The 20,683-nt window shown below is 39.7% G+C and overlaps 1 protein-coding gene across 8 annotated transcripts in view; it reads right to left on the minus strand.

The window, feature by feature from the left end:
• The window catches only part of col11a1a (collagen, type XI, alpha 1a), an 87,384-nt gene that overhangs the window by 12,812 nt on the left and 53,889 nt on the right, over nt 1-20,683 (minus strand). For all 8 annotated transcript variants that reach the window (XM_035999468.1, XM_035999472.1, XM_035999466.1 and 5 more), the window contains 17 exons: nt 18,690-18,743; nt 18,206-18,313; nt 15,594-15,683; nt 14,436-14,489; nt 12,046-12,153; nt 11,785-11,892; nt 11,185-11,238; nt 10,957-11,010; nt 10,258-10,365; nt 5,399-5,452; nt 5,259-5,312; nt 4,987-5,040; nt 4,374-4,427; nt 2,555-2,662; nt 2,103-2,156; nt 1,872-1,925; nt 742-795 (listed from right to left, as the gene is read on the minus strand). In XM_035999468.1, the coding sequence (XP_035855361.1) occupies nt 742-795; nt 1,872-1,925; nt 2,103-2,156; nt 2,555-2,662; nt 4,374-4,427; nt 4,987-5,040; nt 5,259-5,312; nt 5,399-5,452; nt 10,258-10,365; nt 10,957-11,010; nt 11,185-11,238; nt 11,785-11,892; nt 12,046-12,153; nt 14,436-14,489; nt 15,594-15,683; nt 18,206-18,313; nt 18,690-18,743 (1,224 nt within the window). The remainder of the gene's footprint in view (nt 1-741; nt 796-1,871; nt 1,926-2,102; nt 2,157-2,554; nt 2,663-4,373; nt 4,428-4,986; nt 5,041-5,258; nt 5,313-5,398; nt 5,453-10,257; nt 10,366-10,956; nt 11,011-11,184; nt 11,239-11,784; nt 11,893-12,045; nt 12,154-14,435; nt 14,490-15,593; nt 15,684-18,205; nt 18,314-18,689; nt 18,744-20,683) is intronic.

Here is a 20,683-nt window from a genome sequence, read left to right on the forward strand (position 1 = left end):
AGAGGTTTTATTTTATTTCATTGTTTTGTTGGTTGGCACTCCTATGGCCAACCCTTCTCTTCTCATAACTTCTTAAGAACTTTACCACGTCCATGGTATGCCTTTTTTTTTTTTGCTCTGACTGTCAGTCAAGCAGCCATAGATCAATAATGTGTCAGACTTGCTATAACTCTCTCGCTTTCTTCCCACTGCCAAAACAACATAAATTAGTTTGAAACCCACAGGTCTTTTTTCCAGCTTTTTTTTGGTAAGCCTTTTCAATTTCTTGCTACGAAAAAAAAAAATGATTCATGATTTTCACATCCTACCATTCATTTCTCAATAGGCTTTGAGGAGGATTTCTTCACAGACAGCGCAACACCTTGACCCTTTAAATCTCCCACTTTGTTTTCCCAACTCTACTTTTAATGAATGTGAATCTCTTCTGCTTGACTGCCAAGATTGAGTTGTCGAGGGGGAGTTGTTGTTGCGAAGCGAGGCGGGATACTGGTCTGTTGGCTCAGGAGTGAGATTACAATGCCAACAGATACACACTCATTTCATCTATTTTTAAATAGGGCTATAACATTTTACATGGGTTTGTTGAGTCATGGTTTTAACACTGACTAAAACTTTGGTCACCAAGAGATTTCATATCAAAACAACTCACTCTTGCAAAGATGAAATGCCAAAAAAGGGGACCACCAAACATGCATGAATAAAATACTGAAGTCATTTTAGAGTTAATGGCCACAGACTTACTCTTTTGCCAGGTGGTCCAGGTGGGCCAGCTTCTCCTGATGGACCTGGAGGTCCCTGAGAACAAGCAAAGAGATTGGAGATGCAGGATGCTATTACAGACAATAAAACAAGTTGTATTAACAAATGAGTCAGTGCTGATATGAATTTCAATGAGAGATCAGCATGCTTCACTAAATATCTTGTTATGTTTGCCAAAGGACAACAACACAGAGATCATATTGACATTTAGGGAATATTCAACCCCAGGAAAGTCCACAAGAGTTGTGCCAAAACCCAAAGTTGGATGAGGCACTGCACTGCCTGAAATGACACGTACTATGCTTCCTGACACACTCATCCATCTCATCCAATTATCTCGTAGTTAATTGCAAGCAATCAAACCATTTTTTTCATAATTTGCATTGGTAAATATTTTTAGTTATTGAGCTCTTTTATCGGTTGAGTACACAGTTACATGTAAAGACGTATAACAGAAGGATATATATGTTTTCCTCTCAAAGAGCACTGAGCCACTACACAAAATGTATCAGATTTTAATATACCTTCTATCTTTTCCACTGTAGCATTTCAGCATGCAATCAGAGTTCATAAACATGTATTTATTCAAAATTCAAATATGTAACATTCATGGAGTACCTAAAAATAGTTTATGTATTTTTCTTTGGCAATGATAAAGGCTCATTTACATTTATACATGTTAATAAGAGTTGAGATTCGTTGCGCTTTACACAGGGCCAGCACATGTACTGTTTGGCTTTTATTTCTAATCAGAAGTAATGAATCTGCATGGCAAATACGCCCATTTACCCTACACCAAAGAGTATGGAGTAAATATAATGAATTAAAATGTTAGTTAGATGTATGTATGTATGTATTAGATGATGATGTAAACTAGATGTAATTACAGCTTTTACTGCAGGCAAACTTGTGATGGACAACTACAATAGAATATAAGGTAAGTGTAAACAATACATATTGATTCTTATTCATACACTGTTGCAAAGTAACTGATCTTTAAGATAATTATATTATATTATGTGCTTTTAAAGTGTCCCTCGAGTGAAACATATACAGTGAATGATACATACTCATTTGTTTTGGCCAAAGACTGTGGAATGACAACAACTTACCGGCTGACCAGCCTCACCATCCTCTCCCTTCTCTCCTGATTCTCCATCAGTGCCCTGCAAAAGAGAGATGTGCTGGTTAGGTCATGTCTGCCACTGAAAATATTGATCTATACTTTAACTATCATACTGTTCCATTTATGGATTTAACATGATTCACAATACAAAGATCTACACTATCTATTATATATGGGCCTATATAGTGTAAATATTGCTGAAAGATTTCATACTTACAGCAACACCTGGCTCACCAGGAGGACCAGGGTCTCCAGGGAATCCAACAGGACCCTTTAAGGGAGAGAAATGACATGCATCAGTGTAGAAAAAGGCGCTGCTGCTGAGATATCATTTCCCTGGATACAGGTATAAAGGACATGGTTAGTAATTTAGATAGTGATTTAGTCCTGTTGTACCTGGTAACAACCATCAAAGACAATTTGATGGACTTAAGGATGATGCTGCAAATCCATGACAAAAAGCCTCACTGCATTTCATTACCATGCAGGCATAAAATATAATCTCCCTCAATGAAAAGGCTTTTTAGTTTTTAATATGTTCTAGGATGAAATGCCTGCCTCAGGGCTGGTGGGGGACATTTCCTTTAAAGCAGTACATTTGAGTCTGTTAGACTGAGTGCCAGAAAACACTCTTGCCACTGCGATTTTGAGAGTGTTTGGGGGACTTACAGGGTTGCCCTTTGGACCGTCATCTCCAGGGGGTCCTTTGGCACCAGCAGGTCCAGCAGCTCCAGGGGGTCCAGCCTCTCCTTTCTCTCCTCTTTCGCCTTTAGGTCCCTATAATTGGGGGAGTTGGGGAGGACATTCATTACACCAGTACAGTTCCGCAGGGGACAGCATTGTTTTAAGTCTACAATGAACTGAACGGGGGATGAAGACGGATGTGTGGACAAAGGCTGCTGAAAGAAATGGGATCCAAAGCTGATCTCAGTGTGTGTGGCAGAGGACAACTACTCTGGATGGTCAACACTGCTGATGTGAAATGAGACTCTCTTCTTTAAAGTTTGGGGGCATCCACATCTTAAGTTTATCAGGAATTGTAAATTTAAAGTGCATGTGGCTAAATGCAGTGCATGTTTCATGTCAGTTTGTTTAATGTATATCTTCATTGTGAGCCGTTTTCAAATGGATGATGTATGAGGATAAAAATGAGCTTTTAGCCATATTAAAATATTAAAAATCTAATTGAAACAATTGTGTTGAATATTGTACATGGTGCCTTACAGAACAGTCAAATAATTGACTGTTTCTCAATTAAATTAAAGGATATTCAACTCAATTATTAATTATTATGGTAATTAGTTATTATTGAGTTATTATTGTCCCAGTGCCATCAGTACTAAATGAAACACTTCAATGTAAAAAGACAAAAGAAGAACTGAAAGTCATTGGGTCGGGCTGGGCTTATAATGGGGACTTAAGCTGCACACTGACTTTGGAAATGTCAATGACACCAGCAGTTTGATGGGGAACTAGCAGGGGACATTATGAATGCTTTTAATCATGCTCCTCTGCCACTCCCACTGGAGATAGGCCATCTTTTCAATCTGCTGTTGTACCTCAATAATGATAAATGAGGCAGCAGAGCTAATAGAGCCATCAATGATGGGTGTTTGGTAAAAGTTAAAAAAGCTAATCAAATTGTGATAAATCTCTGTCTGGCAATAACACGGGCAAACATATGGATATGGTAAATTAACATGCTATCTTTCAGAATCTTTTAAAATTCAATGTATTACTACATTTGCTACAAACACTATACTACAATTAGAACAATCTAATGTAAAGACATGGTATTGAAGAGGACTTAGAAAACTTTATAGTCCTTTCTTCTGCTCCATTGTAGCTATCAAAACTGAACTCAGCAAAGTAGGTGCCTGGTGTTTTGATGCCAACGTGCTTCATGGTGGCTCCAACCATTGTTCCTTAGGACAGAAGCACCAGGCGTATCCTCCTGGTAGTTATGTCTTAAGAGTCTGGGAAGAGACTCAATTTGGCAGGCCATGGGGACATGGGGTGCAAAGCAAAGAGCCATGCTGAGATGAACTACCAGCCTCAATGTGAGGAGCAATTACTTTCAGTGTAATGAATACACATTGTCACAGAAAAAAAGAACTTCCTGTTAGATTGGATTTTGCTCTATATTTGCCTAAAGCTATCCATTAAGCAAGTGTTTTCCTGGCAATAACCTACAAATATAAGTTGCTGATGTTACTGATACTGTTACCTACCTTGCTGTAGCAAAAAAAAACAATTTTGACAAACCTTGGTGGTGTGTACATTAAAGTAATGTAAAGTGAGGTGAAGCTACATTCTAAAAAATGTTTTCAAGTAGAGCCCTACAAATATTCATCATTGTTATGATGCTCTGTACACAGAAACACACACAAAGTGGCACATACATACTAAAAGACATACAAACATAAGACATACCTGCAACTCATATTCAGTTTGACAAACTAGCAAAACAAAAACAGAGCTCACTTACCCCAGTTCCAGCCTCTCCGGGTGGTCCTGGGTTTCCGGCCTCACCTTGTTCACCCTGTGGTTAGAGAAATGTCAGTGTCTGGATGGATAAACCTTCACCCTCACACATGGAGAGCTTGCAAATTCAGATGCAGCGATTAAAAAAAGGCACACCTACTCTACCACAAACAGTTACTTACGTACTAACACTTCATGATGTTATCAGTATGAGCAGAAGCCAGAGATTTAACTTAACTTAAGTCTATAACTGTAGCAGATACAAGGGTTACTGTATTTCAAGTGCCCCCTTAAAGAGTTGGTAGCACTTCATTTTTCAAATTCCAGAGTCATTTTAACTGCAGTGGTACAGCATTAAGCATTTATGGAGCAGCCGTCTGCCAAATGGCAGTAAAATGGGACGAATCTTGTTGGAAGCATTGTAAAAGAGACATTAATAGTGTCAAGGCACTAACTCAGACAAAAGGCCTGGGCAAACAAAATGAACAGACTGAAGGTGGTAACAAAGGGGACAGCTGGACGGTCTGGAAGGGGTGGGCCAGCAGTATTTAAGTCCTAGTGCCCAACATCATGGTGGGCAGGCAGAACAGCCTGGGGTGCCAAGTTGTGAGTCTTACCTTCTCACCCACGGATCCCATGGGGCCCACACCACCTGGAGGGCCTTGTGGACCCTGCAGCAGGAAATAAAGGAAGAGATGAGTCATCATTCATCAACCTTAGGAGAGGACTCTTGATGATATCCAGGCATTGCAATGTAAGTCAGGTGAGGTAAGGCCAATAAAGATGTAGGTAACTTAATGTCGCAGTCTTACTTGGAACAGGTCCTTTTTAAAATATGCAGTTTGTATAATTTGGTGAAAAACACATTGTTATCATTAACTATACGTACATCAGCTCCACTAGGACCCTGAGGACCTCTGGGACCAGGGGGACCAGGAGGGCCCTGCAGAAAAGACAAAACACAGTGTTGTTAAAGTGCATGAAACTATTATTATAAGAGCGCGTACAAGAAGCAGATGTGTTTCTTACCATGGGGCCAACATCACCATTCTCTCCCTTCTCACCAGGAGGTCCAGGAAGCCCCTGAGGACAGCAAAAATGAATTATATTATCAGAAAAGAAAATAATCATGTTACAAGCACAAGGTGCCATTGCATGAATAAGCAATGGTGTTCACAATGATGAATAAATGCGTTTACAACAACTGTTCTTGCTTGATATTTCATTTTTAAACTTGATTTGCCTGCTGGAATACATTGTGGTGATGCACTGAAATATTAAATATATTAAAAAAAAATGGTTTAAAACTTGAAAAATAAAACCATGTATTCAAACTAAAAACAAGTGTACCAATTTTTCTTTCAGTTTGAATAAAATTTAGATTAGATTTTGGAATTATTTTGAATAAATTATTAATTTTCATTTTTTACTTTTGTATTTGTTTTCAGTTCCACATTTCATGTTTTCAGATTCAAAACTTTTTTTTTTTACAGCTTCAAATCTTTTTTTTCAGTTTCAGATCTGTTTTTCAGTTTCAGATCTGTTTTTTTCAGTTTCAGACTTTTGGCCCTGATTTTGCATAGGGGGCGTGGCTTCAACTCAGAGGGGCGTGGAATTATGAGTGACAGCCTAACAAAGAAGGCAGAAGACTCTCCTCAGTCATGTTGCCTTCAGGAAGTTGTGTTACTGCGAGAACAATGACTAAATGCTTTCTATCCACCATATACATGTGATTTTTACTAAATAAACTGATGCCAGTCACAAAGTTCCATTTAATAAACTGTTTTGGACAACACGTGGTACCAATTACACTATAAGAGCATTAAACTGTGCCAGATTGTGCAGTTCAGCAGGAACAATGACTTCTCCCACTTCCACATACAACTTTGAATGTATGCACCACAGTATTCACTTGGCAGTCAGCATGACGTCCGCTCCGCCAAGGCAACCCTGGCGCCAGCGCACTCTTTTGCTTTCCCATTTGTAGTCAGTGACAGTTTCATCTTCACTCAAAGGTACAGACATAGATCCGGCTCACTCATGCATGTTAAATGAGCAGCGTGGTCAAGACCTCACATGTGTGTTTGATCCCTGACATTTCTAACGGTAATTGCTGTGATTAAATTGCTGTACCCTTATGTGTGTGTGTGTGTGTGTGTGTGTGTGTGTGTGTGTGTGTGTGTGTGTGTGTGTGTGTGTGTGTGTGTTCTTAATTCAGAGGCAGTTTGTCATCAGGGTAAGGTTGCAAGGGAGATCAAAGAATGCATTCCTCTACATCTGCTTACACCATAAGCTGACTCTTTGCTGACTGTTTGTGTATATGTGTATTGCTCTACATCTGAGCTTATGTGTGTTCATGCCCCTGTTTCCAAGTATTTTCCATGGGTGCTAAAAAGTGTGTGTTGCTGCATGTTGATCCCTGCCGTGCTGAGAAATCTCATCTGTGTAAAGGTCTCCTCTAGTCGGAGATCATTAGCGGTGCTTCTAATTATGCAGCATGGTAAATGGGCTCGATGAGGAACTATCGGAGCAGGTCAGTCCACGCAATTATTGGAATCACGATGGGAAGTAAATTACTCCCAATTAAAAGTCCATTGAATACAATCCTGCAGAGATAGGATAGTACATTGGAACAATGAGCAGTAGTCTACGTAATTTCATCAAGACAATGGCCCCAATCTCTGCAGTAAACTCTTAACACGTTTAGCCTAAGGAGTTGATTACTAATAAAACAGATCATTACTAACAAATAGGCTACTACGGAGGAGAACGTCCTATCTCGTTACGTTACTATCATGGTGATGCAAAACATCATTAAGCCTAGTTGTTGTGTAGATTATGTGTGCATTTTTTTGTATACAGCTGATAATATTACTCTAAAACAGTTATATTGCACATATTTGTTACAGTGTCTTTTTACATACTTTTTATTGTAATATATCTACTCTGTATTTATGTTTTTGACAGTAGCAGTACTTTGCTTTATTGTGTTTTCAATTTTTAATATGTTTATTGTTTACTGTATGCACCTAATACACCAAGGCAAATTCCTTTTACGTGCAAACTTGCTTGGAAATAAATCAGATTCTGATTCTAATGTTTCCCATCTGGCTTAAATGATGTCCTTGGATGGGTGGAGTCTACTTTACCACATACCTATGAATAAAATAAAATGTTGCATATCAAAAAGCAAATTGTAGCACTGATGATAATGCCTTTTTCTAAAGTGGCGATGGAGGATGGATGTTGCCAGTGAATGAAGGTGAGAGGTGTAATCATTGCAGGTCAAAGCTCGGTCACCATACATTATACACCACAGATCCAATTAAAGCATAGGTGTCTGGGTGTGTGTGTGTGTGTGTGTGTGTGTGTGTGTGTGTGTGCGTGTGCGTGTGCGTGTGTGCCTTTGTTTGCACTGTAGCATGGTGTGGGATGAATGTCACAGTGTGGCAGCCCCACCTAATAGATAGATAGCTAATTTGAGCGATCCTGATTCATATGTACACTCACCTTGAAGATTATTAGGAACACCCTACTAATAGCGTGTTTGACCCCCTTTCGCCTTCAGAACTGCCTTAATTCTTTGTGGCATTGATTCAACAAGGTGCTGGAAGCATTCTCTAGAAATGTTGGCCCATATTGATAGGATAGCATCTTGCAGTTGATGGAGACTTGTGGGATGCACATCAAGGGCACGAAGCTCCCGTTCCACCACATCCCAAAGATGTTCTATTGGGTTGATATCTGGTGACTGTGGGGGCCATTTTAGTACGGTGAACTCATTGTCATGTTCAAGAAACCAATTTGAAATGATTTGAGCTTTGTGACATGGTGCATTATCCTGCTGGAAGTAGCCATCAGAGGATGGGTACATGGTGGTCATAAAGGGATGGACATGGTCAGAAACAATGCTCAGGTAGGCTGTGGCATTTAAACGATGCCCAATTGGTACTAAGGGGCCTAAAGTGTGCCAAGAAAACATCCCCCACACCATTACACCACCACCACCAGCCTGCCCAGTGGTAACAAGGCATGACGGATCCATGTTCTCATTCTGTTTACGCCAAATTCTGACTCTACCATCTGAATGTCTCAACAGAAATCGAGACTCATCAGACCAGGCAACATTTTTCCAGTCTTGAAAGGTCCAATTTTGGTGAGCTTGTGCAAATTGTAGCCTCATTTTCCTATTTTTAGTGGAGATGAGTGGTACCCGGTGGGGTCTTCTGCTGGTGTAGCCCATCCGCCTCAACGTTGTGTGTGTTGTGGCTTCACAAATGCTTGGCTGCATACCTCGGTTGTAACGAGTGGTTATTTGAGTCAAAGTTGATCTTCTATCAGCTGGAATTAGTCGGCCCATTCTCCTCTGACCTCTAGCATCAACAAGGCGTTTTCGCCCACAGGACTGCCGCATACTGGATGTTTTTCCTTTTTCAGACCATTCTTTGTAAACCCTAGAAATGGTTGTGCATGAAAATCCCAGTAACTGAGCAGACTGGAAAATACTCAAACCAGCCCGTCTGTTACTTAAAAAAAGATTCCACAAGACTCTTATGACACATGTTCTGTGTCCCCCATAGCACAAACCTAAAGCATGGCATGTCGAATATGACCCACAATATAAAACATATAAAATGAATATGAAGTGATGGCCTGCAATCAGGGTTCTGCTCTGTGCTATTTCAGGTGATTCCTCACCTGAGGAGCCAATCTCTCCGGCCACACATGGCTAAACAGGAAATGGCTTTTCTTTAACATTATCTTTATGAAGCCAGGGCTGTGGCTCATAAAGGACTGGATATTTTCATACCACAATTGTGAGTTTCTCCTCATCCATTGTGACAGCTAGAGACCACAGATGAAGAAATGCTCTCATCTAACAAGTGAACCAGTTGAGGTACAGTGGAAACAGGTCTGAGTCACAGCAGTAGGACGTCCACCCGGCCCAATGTGTACCTCTCCACCACCTTTGTGTGTCTTTATATGGAAAATAATCAAGGTGGCTGTTTTGATGTTGTCATATACTGTACTACTGATATACAATAAGTTGTACTAATTATGACAAGTACAAACTAAATGTATAAAAAAAAAAGGTTGGCCAATTTCAATTTTCAATTTCAATCTCTTCACAAGAAAATGCAATATCCATTATCAAATCTCATGGTCTCCTTCGGTCTTGTTTTATGTAATCTAAGCTTCTCTGTTCTTTGTTTTGATAGTCGGTCCGGCCGCACGTGCATGTTAGTGCATGTGAAAAAATTGATATTTCACATATTTCGGTCTGTGAGAGGCATCTGGAGGCAGCCCGCATTTTTTTTCCCAGTATTTCGAGTACAGCCCTTTTAAAAACTGAATATGGTACTGAAAGCTTTATGAAGACGACTGTTTTTTGCAGTGTGTGGAACAGTACAGAGCTGAGTCTGGGGGGACGAGGTTTTGGAGGCAGGATTGGCCTTTGTTCTGGTTTTCATTTGTCATTCATTTTTGCAAATATAAACGGCGCTGCCTGGCTGTACATAAGTCTGTCTTAGCGTAATATGCATTTAATGCTTACCTGAAAATGTTCAAATTGCTACAGTAAATTCATTATTTACACAATGTTCATTGAGCAAGGGCCTCAATGTAACCATAGCATTGACAAAAATGCATGCAAAAGAAATGCATGTACAAAGTATTACCTCTATAATGACTCTTACCGTTTGTAATCATAGCTTGCTATGTAAAATGCTAACTTGCAATAGTGAGAGTTATCCTAGACAGCTGTTTACGTGACACACTAGATTACTGTAAAATGACGGCACCCTATGGCTCATTGTGTAGGATTACCTTAATGACTATATGTATTTGTAGAATGTGTTTGCACGTGTACAAGTGTGACTGGTACTAACCTGCAGACCGATGGGACCAGGGGGTCCAGGGAAACCTCTGGAACCTTCATCTCCCTTCTGTCCAAACATACCCTGCTGACCTCTGGGACCAGACTCTCCATCAGCTCCCTGAAAAACACACCCACTTTCACTGTGACATTTCCTCTCAACTTTAACATTTAATGCATGTTCATCTGTTGTTTAAGACTATGTTTATTCTTTGACAAGCTCGTAAGGCATTGTTGGCAAAGATGGTGTTGCATACAATGGTATGGTAAAGTTGAATCTAATCTAATCTAATCTATGATCATTCACTCGTATGTGTGTATTATTTAATAATATTACACAGAAGAGGGTCCAATTAAAGGCAGAAAGAAAAAAATCCAATCTCAAGATGGTGCTGTGTACGGCGGCCTTGGTGTCGTGCTTATATTTACCTTGTTCAGCTTTGTTGTCCTTGATTTTAGCCGTATGTCTATTTCCATGTATGTACTTTGAGAGCAACAAAGAGTAAAATGCCATGTATGTGTTTAAACGTACTTGGCCATTAAAGCTGATTCTGAAAAAGCTTTTCAACTTGATGATTTTAAACACCTAGTGTCTTTATCAGGAAGAATCCTCTGGCTAGTTGAATATTAAGCGTTTTACAGTCTTCTTTAGACATCACACACATGGTCCATTACATCAGTTTCATCAGTTTTTTAGGACAGTTGTACTTACAGCAGGACCTGGGGCACCTATGGGACCTTGGAGACCAGCTGGGCCAGGAGGACCCTGAAAACAAAATGTAAAAGCACTGATGTATCACTTTGTGATTTGTAAATAAAAAAAAAACACTCATTGTGATAATGGTGTTAGTGTGTAGTTCTGTAAGTAGGGACTCCTTCCCAACTCGTGTAAATGTGTGTGCAAGTAAGAAATGAATGGACTCTGATTCCTGTAACACACCTGTTCTCCCTTGTCGGCTTTGCTTCCCTTCTGACCGGGCTCTCCAACCTCTCCCTGGGAAAGAGAAACACACACGCACAAACAATCAACTGTCTCAGCCTCGCTTCTTCTCGAAATGTCAACCGCTTATGAAAAGATCATTGAAAACCCTCGACTGAACACAAACAGACATTATCTGCAGCTATAACTGTATGGATGCACAAATATGGAGATGTAAGTTTTCTACTGTCGACTTTGTTGCATTGTAAACCTCTGCAGTGACATAAGTTTGGCAGCTCAATACAATGCCTGATAGTAACCTTAAGGGACATAATGATTGCAGAAGATAAAACAAGCAACAGTATTACACTTTTACATCTCCTCTAATTGTGTTTACTGGCGCATTTGGTTATGAAGATGGATAGGCAACAGTGAGGGAAAGAGAGAGACATATTTTCTGTGCAGATGGCCTGAGTGCAAACATGGGGATGAAGATTAATTGGCAATCTGGTTCAATCCCACAACATATCGCAGTTCGGGAATGGAAAAGGAGTTGTAACTGGGCCAACAGGACGGGATTAGAGGTGGTGACTGGGGTGGTGGGGAGTGTGGTTGACTGACCTTGTCACCATCCTCTCCAGGTGGACCCTGAGGTCCTGCAGGCCCGGGCAGACCAACAGGACCCTGGACACCATCACGACCAGCAGGACCTTGAGGTCCTTTCTCACCCTAGAAGAGCAAAGACATTCCTTTTAATTAGATTTTGAAAACTAAAAACAGCTGAATTGAAGGTCAAAGGGAGGAAAAGAATAAAAAACTATATAGGTAACAGAAAAATGTTTGTGTCGGCCACTGTACTGTAGCAGAGAAAAATATTCTTACAGGTGCTCCCTTCTCTCCAGCAGGACCAGGGGGACCCTGAGGGCCAGGTCTACCAGACAGGCCAATCGGACCGGCTGAACCAGCAGGACCTCTTTCACCAGGAGAACCCTGTGAGCGTGAGAAACAGATAGATATGATGAGAATTAGAGGCAAAACTGTGTTATGTTTGTTGTGGAAAGAAGGACAAGCATTGTATAGTTCATGTTACGTAGCTTGAACCTAAATATAACCTGAGCATGCTCAACAACAACCACTGCCATTAAGACATCTACAAAGCAAGACCCATCTGAGTCACACTGCTAATGGATCAACACACACACACACACACACACACACACACACACACACACACACACACACACACACACACACACACACACACACACACACACACACACACACACACACACACCCCTTTTAGGAGGAAAAGTGACAAAGCAGCAGGAGTTACACACACAGCAGGTGGCTTTTAAGTTATAATAAAGAATTAACTCAATGTGTACCTGCATTCACATTAACCATATGTTCCTAGGAATACATGGCCCTACCAGAAAACTCAATATGGAACCAAACTGCAAATTAAGACTGTTCTATGTTTTGTAAAATCATGGACATGTTTTTGTCACCTCTTAGATGATGGAGATTATTCTCTGACCACATTTATATAAATTGATAATATATCATTTTTATTTTCTTTGCAAACATTCTAAATTGTTTGAGTTTATTTAATTGATCTTTTTTATTTATTTATTTTACAGCACTGCTATCCCTAAAACAAGTTTTAGTGTCCCATGATCTAAGAATAAAAACCCTGGAGCACATGAAAAACAACCCTCAAAACTATATACTGGTGGAATACTGTTTTCTACTCTACAGTGTGAAGTAAGTAACACTTAACCTTCAATTCTAAACAGTGTACAGTACAGTCTACAATGTGTATGCATATTAATGTACAAATAGGTAACTGAAGTTAGGTTACTTTAGTGTGTTAAATGTGTGTCCTTGAGTAGTAGTAGTAGTTTCCCAGGGCTGTACAGTAATTACTGTGGCTACATTGCTGCTAGATTATTCTAAAAATGTTTAATCAACATAATCACATTATGTGGAAACCTGACTTTATACGGCAATCAATAACATTCGCCACTTCAACAATGTACATATGTCAAATATCAAGAGACAATAATAACAGCCTATTCGATAATTATTTCACACGTTTTTGCTCAAAATGTCTTGTGTTTTTAGCAGCTATGTATTTTGTGATTGTATTGCTTTAATACAAATACATAAGTGGGTGCTAATTAAAAAGAAAAAAACAGATCATGATTAGGAATAAGAAAATAACTATTGTAACATCAGCAGCTTCTTACGTCGTGCTAACCTTACCACTGAATTTTGTGAAGAAGCTCTAGAGCCTTTGTGGCAATTTGAGACGAATGAACACAGCAGGCATAAAGTGCCAGGATGCAGCCTTTGGGACTGATGAGGCATGTGTAGGAGCAACGTTGGAAAGACTAGACACTGACTCACCATATGGATGCTCTCCTGGCTGTGTGGTAATTTGTGTGTGTGTGTGTGTGTGTGTGTGTGTGTGTATATGTTTGTTTGGGTCGGTTTCTGTGTGCCAGGAGGCAATGGAGCAACAGTCTTGATACCCAGCTACTCATGATCGCTCTAAAGACAAATCGCTGTGTGCAGTGGGATGAGATGAAATTTGGTGATGCTTTCATTGGAAAATTAATAAAATAAATGTTTTTAAAAATGATTACGTGACTCTGATGGCTTAATGAGTTGTGTATTACACATGTACTTAGTCACTTTGTGCAACTGAAATAATTTACTGTTTGATTTTCTCTCATGTCTGCCTTAATGTCACTGTGGCTGCAGTTCAACAGTTTTTATTTACCTTCAGCACTTGTAATTCCTGCTGTATTTGAGAAAACCTAGGCTCTCCTTTATATAATGTAGCTACAGTTGTGATGTACTTGAGCAAGGCACCTAACCGACCTGCTACAGTGGATTTACACACAGGACATTCCTAGAATGTGTGTCTAATAAATTCATGAATGTGCAGCACTGCCCAGCTAAAAAGAGAACACACTGCTCAGCAAACCTGTCCTGGGACAATAAAACTTCAAACAAACAAATACATAAATGTAACTTTTTCTCATAAGTTTGCCTCATAAGTGGTAAATTAAAGCCACTTTTAAAGCTTTGTCCAAATGATGTTAACTGCCCTATCGGGTGCTTGGCATATGCATGCCTCACTAAAACATTAAATATACTGTAACACCCTTCACGCTAAGCAATAACACAAATTTAATATAAAAAATAATTCAATACAGAGAGGAAAGAAAGGTACAATACTTTGATCTCAGGAACAGTATACTTACAACAGGACCAGGTGGACCCTGGGGCCCCTCTCCTCCCTTCAGACCTGCTGGGCCCTGGGGAAAAGAAGAAAAAACTTTACATCAGCCTATGCATTTCCTCTACAGCCCTGCATTTTTTAACATCATCAGATGCCAATCCAGACTGGACTGTCTACCTTCGTTTACTGGTTTGTCACTTCAGCTAGACACCACTAGAAATGTGCTTTGAGTGCAATTTACCTCAGAACCCTATTCTGAGAAATATCACTGCTATAAACATCTTCATCCTGACAGAGCACAAGCATGAAAAATACAGTATGTGTAAAAAAATCCAACATCCATAATAGGTATCTAGGTAAGGTTATTTATGGCACGTCTAAAAAAGATAGCATTCCCTCATAAATGTTCTCTTGTGAATATTGTAGCAAGAAAGTGTGGGGGGGGGGGATATGGATACATAACATAAGTACACGTGTGCATTCTTGTATGTTTGTCAATGCACAAAAAGTGTGTGTGTAGCTCCCTAGTGGGCCACAAAAGAGCACATGGCAGTGTAGGTAATGAGTCTCTGTTGGCTGTGGCTGGGTGCTGGAGTAAATTACAATGGCAGAAAACAATCAGCGGTGCTGCTGGCCTGCAGAGTCTGACTGACCTTGAGAATGCAGGCAGCACATTACTTCCTCTCCCCACAGTATATCCATTCCTAGCCACGGCAGTCTAATTGCCAACATTTCCCACTTAATAATTTATTAAGTAAATAATGCAAAAAGAGATAAACAAATAACTTTGCTGCCCCCCAAAAAATGCTGGCGCTGGAATATAAAAAAAAAAGTCCTTGAGTTAAAGCAGGGAAAGATTTTGCAAATGTTTGCCTAACCAACAATTCCCTACTTCTATAATAGAGGCCCATGATGCTTTACGGCGGTTAAAACAGTGGTGTCAGTGGCGGTGGAGCGATGCAGAGGCACGCCTGTTCATTTGTAAGATGTCGCTTTGGATTTCCTCTGCACCGGACTGATTGCGAGGAGTGAATTCCAGGGCTGGTGTCTCTAATGAAGTGAATGGCTGTAGATTGACGCTGGTTCATTTGTTATGTAGCAATGTTCTGTCACTTTCTACCAGCAAACACATGTAAAGGCAAGTCATGATGAATAGGTGCAGGTGGAGTGTAGCTCTTACCGTGGCGCCAGGTAGACCTCTTTCTCCAGGGAAGCCTCGAAGGCCGGGGGGACCGTCTTTACCAGAGGATCCCTGAGGTCCAGGGTCTCCCTATACACACACAAGAACACATGTTTGTGTCAGAATTAGTGCACTTCATAAATGTTGCACCAATACAGCATGGTTAATAAATACAAAACATAAACATAAATACAAAAGGGCTTATGTATTGAAGACGGATGTCTGGGTGAAGCAGAGAACTGTCCTCTATTGTGCTACCGACCTGAAATGATGCCCATCCAAGCAAAATGCCAACTGAGCCTTTTCAGACAATGATCGTAGATAATGCCAGACTACCAAAATAAAAGTAGGATTTTTAAATCAAAATCATAGCCGGGTTCATTAGGCAGGTCGGTACACAGCTTAAGTGTCCACATGACAATCAGCGCTATACCATTTTTATACAGGAAACTGGTGTATGATGAGCTTTACTGAACAAGTGTTTAACCTTTGACCCTTTCATATCTGACTGCTGTCACAGATGAATCACTGGGAAACATTGACAGTGGATCAAGACTGCAATAGTTGTTCCATGTATGTCGCTGTTAAAATTACACTGAATTACTTTATATAGAAAAGTACAGAATAAATGTAAGTTTCAGTTGAGCCCCTCACGTCATACTGTGTCAGTCTGAAAGAGCCTTTAGTCTTCCGTCATTGCTGTAGCAGCAATAGGGACTCTGTCTGAGAGTTTGGAACTTTACTATTTTAAATGACTTTCTTATTATTTTATTTAAAATGTATTTATCCACATACACAACTTCTAATGCAACTTTATTGCCTGTGAAGTTTTAAATTGGTGTTTGCATTGTGTCTATATCGGTTTGGAGATGCAATGCACATGACAAGCTAAATCTTATATTTGAGAACTGCTCTGTGACTCGGACAGAACCTTGAAAATCTGAACTTAAGAAATGTCCATCCTCCTAACAGAAACATCCTCCTCCTCTGAGCCCTGTGCTTGCAAGTATGTTTCTGCATTTATGAATTAATAAAAATTATTTAACTTTACAGCTTGCAGCTGAGCAATAGAGTTCTAAAAAAGTCCATATTTATTGAAAAGCATATGACAAGTAAATATAGTATTTTCTAATGGCTTTGTACATTCCCAGGAACAGAGGTATATTTGTTTTGCAGCTTGCAGTCACCCTAATGGGCCATTAGCCACAATTAGTTTGAAGTATGTATTTTTTTCATTTAGAATCATTAACTAGGGCACCACACAGTTAATACATAAGTCTCATATATGTACTGTATATATACAAAATAAAAAATCAATGTGTGCTTCTTAGAGGCTAAACAACTCAAATCAAAAGTAAAAAAAAAATCAGGGGGAACTCCACATACCACCAATTACATATAGACAGAACTTTGTTGACTGAAATGTGACAGAGTGAAATGACAGAAATGACAGAGTGCTTGCAAGTAAGGACAAGAATGTGAAAGAAAAAATGTGTTCAGCTTCTGCAAATGTTTGCATGCTCACTTGCATGAACTCACTTTTAGAGTTTGTGTAAATAACTGCAGGGCAATCTTGTTTACTTCTGTTTGATTTTGTAAACCACATATCTAAAACAATGACATTTGACTCCAGAAAAAGTTACTTGTGGCTTTGTTCACTTTTCTTTTGTAATGGCAGGCTGACTTTATCTGCAAACATGGAGGCACAGAAGAGTGGGCTTGAGAGGTATAAGAGGATTTGGGCTCTGCTGCCAAGACCTCCACAAAGTGTCCCTGGCATACAGATGCACAGGCCTGAGTGGAGTGGGGAGGAAAGTGGGGCTGTGAATGGCAGAGGGTTTGGAGTTAGCCGGCGGACTTGAATAAACTGTATGCTTGGCGAAGACAGGAAGAAAATGAAAGCAGAAGACATGGGTGTTTGAGGGAGGGGATGGTGTGCAGGGGATGCTGAGTGGTCCTGGGAGTCAGGGGTTTGGTTTGGAGCACCCCATACTTCTACAAAATGGCTTCTGTCTGCTCCTAATGAGCACTCAATTGCAGGCCAGGGAGGGAATGTAGCCCAAAATCTCAGCTACTGTATCTCCAGAAGTCTCTTGGCAGAGTCTAGTATAGCACAGAGAGTAATGGTGAGATGTTGGTGTTTGCTGGGGTGTGTTTCTGGGGAAATTTATTGCTATGGATTTATTTCTGCTTTCTCACAATTTTATTAAAGCAATCCAGCAGTCTATTGAGCTTTGCATGCCCTCCAGAAATATAACTGCTTGTGAATGCAGCTGGCTCAATCTGCAAAATCAAATCATGTACGATCATTGCAACTGCCTAAGTTCAATTTGCAGCCCACATCTATAGTGCAGATCTCTCTATCAACCTCCCTGGCTTCCTCTCTTCGGCATAATTAACACAAATCTAAAACAGCCCATAAGAAAATCGAAACCCACACTTTTAAACAAATGTCTATGGATATCTGTTACCCACCATAGAAGAAAAGGGGGGGCAATGGGGCCATTTCTAGCATGTTATGCTACTATGGAAAAACAAATGAGCATTTATTTGAGAGGAACAATATGGAAGAATATTTCTCTCCCCTTAAGTACAGTATACTGGACACATACCTTAGCTCCCTCCTTGCCAGCAGCACCTGGAAGACCCTGTTCTCCCGGTGGGCCAGGGGGTCCAGGGTGGCCTCTCTCACCAACAGGGCCAGTCTCTCCAGTTGGTCCCTAAGATGCCATCCCACAGTTGTTGTTGTTATTATTATTATTATTATTATTATTATTATTATTATTATTATTATTATTATTATTATTATTATTATTTTCAGTTCAAAATAGCAATGATACAATATGGCAATTTACTTCCAAAATGAGAGCTGTTGTGAACAAATTCAGGGATGGTGATGGTGATGGTGATCCACAACACAGTGCTTGCTTACATATATTTTCATTTTAAATTGCCTTGAATAGGTGTTACAGTTGCTTTTTTTTCTTTCAAACAATACTCATTTGTGTATGGGAATTACAATGACTTCAAGATGTCACATTCAAAAATGTAATCTTTAATACTAAAATTATTCTTCAAATAATACATTTCTCTTACCTGGGGCCCGACAACACCTCCTGGGCCTGGTGGGCCAGTTTTTCCTTGGAAACCCTGAAGAAAATATTACAAAGCCTTATTTATATGGTTTATGATAACACTGGAAAGATAGCTTATCTATTAAAAACACAACTAAAGAAACCAAAGGGATTCCACTTGAATTTGTTTCAGTTGATAAGCAGGGATTTAGGTTTTGGCTTGGTATTACCTTGGCGGATTATATTACATCACAATGCTGGCTAGTAAATAACTGTAGGCAAATGTAGTCTTTTCATATATTCAAGTCTTCAGGTATATTGTATACATTGATCTCTTCATTAAGTAGATATTAAGATTACATGATGCTTTTAGCCTTAACTGACAGTAAACAGTAGACACAAACAGGAAACAGAGAGCGGGAGATGACATGCAACCAATGTCTCTGGCTATCAGGACGCCCATTCATGAAGTATATGTATTGTACCCGACCAGAGACAATAGTGCAATATTTTACTCTAATGGATCATTTGCATACTGGATCCATTACTATGAACATATGCCGGGAAAAACTGACAGGAGCAATACATGTTTACATGTGAATGTAAATTTCAACACATTTCCCCTCTGGTAGGTTGTTCATGATCACGGTGATGTATTTGCAGCACCTGTTTTTGAATAGTGCATTTCCCTTATCCCTACGGTAGAATAGGATGTCTAACTTAAGTGCTTTACCTTAGACCCAAGTATTTTGGGAAAACATTATAATGAACTTTACATTTTAAATTGTAATACTAATATCAGAATGCCAGATCCATTAATATGGTATCTATCTCTTCAACCTTTTTTTAATCACATAAATGAAGTTCTACGTGACCTCAGAGTTTGGCCGGTGCAACATTTATGAAGCAGACAGGCAACAATGCAGACGAAGGACATCTGACATGTCACTGACAATGACAGGAAGCAGATTACTCTATAAGGAGTACACCAGGTAGAAGGGATATATGGATATCCATAGGCTAACAATGAGTCACTCAAGAGTGCTGGGTTCCTACACACACACACACACACACACACACACACACACACACACACACAAACAAACACACAGTTTTGGTTAATTTAGAATACGAGATTTCTGTTTATGTCCTTGCTTTTCTCACTGGTTTGAGGTGGGTGGGGATCAGTTGAATAAGGCGATGTCAGAAATGTCCGTACACCAATAAAGAGTTTATCAATATTAGTTCAAAATGTGATGACAATTATTGAGTTGTTTGCCACGTCACTGTCAATCAAATCTGATCAAACCTAATCCACAAGGGCCTGAAAAAGCAACAGCAAGCATTAAACTCTTCGACTGTTGATAGTTTTGTCATTAATATGTAATGTTGCATTAAAATACTTGAAGCTACCTGATTTGATGATAGGCTTTCAATTATCGTTAAGCAATCATGTATGATATGATTATTATGTGATATTATGTAATGGCCATCCATAGTGCCACTGACAATTTGGACCCCAACTCTGAAACTCTAAGCTCATTTTACCTTCTACTTCAGAGTCATTTGTTTACTTTCTGGCTTGCAAATAAGGAAATTGGTGGTTGGGTTTCAAACAATTCACAATAAACTGCAAGCAGTCGTTTCCATTAAAGAAGGTCACACTAAGTGTACGCTACCTGAGCAGCACCTACCAATAAAGAGCCAAAGTGAATAAGTAGGTGGTTACGTAATAACATAGAGCATCTAACAACAAAAACCCCTTTAAGAGAGATGATGAGCCAAACCAGAGCTAAGACAAGTGAATATTGAGATTACTTTAGTCTGTTAGCAAGACACCCGACTCAAATGGGATAATAATGTTGCTCTGAGTCTGCTGAAAGTGTAATTAGGCATCTGCTAGCTATCACATTAGCCACATAAGCCGATGGTATTATCATTCTGCCAGAGTTTTCCTGCTTCATGATTGTCAACAACAGCATGCAGCTTTAAATTTACACATTTATGTTAATCTAT

This window comes from Sander lucioperca, chromosome 1 (assembly GCF_008315115.2).
Source record: "Sander lucioperca isolate FBNREF2018 chromosome 1, SLUC_FBN_1.2, whole genome shotgun sequence".
Lineage (NCBI taxonomy): Eukaryota > Metazoa > Chordata > Actinopteri > Perciformes > Percidae > Sander > Sander lucioperca.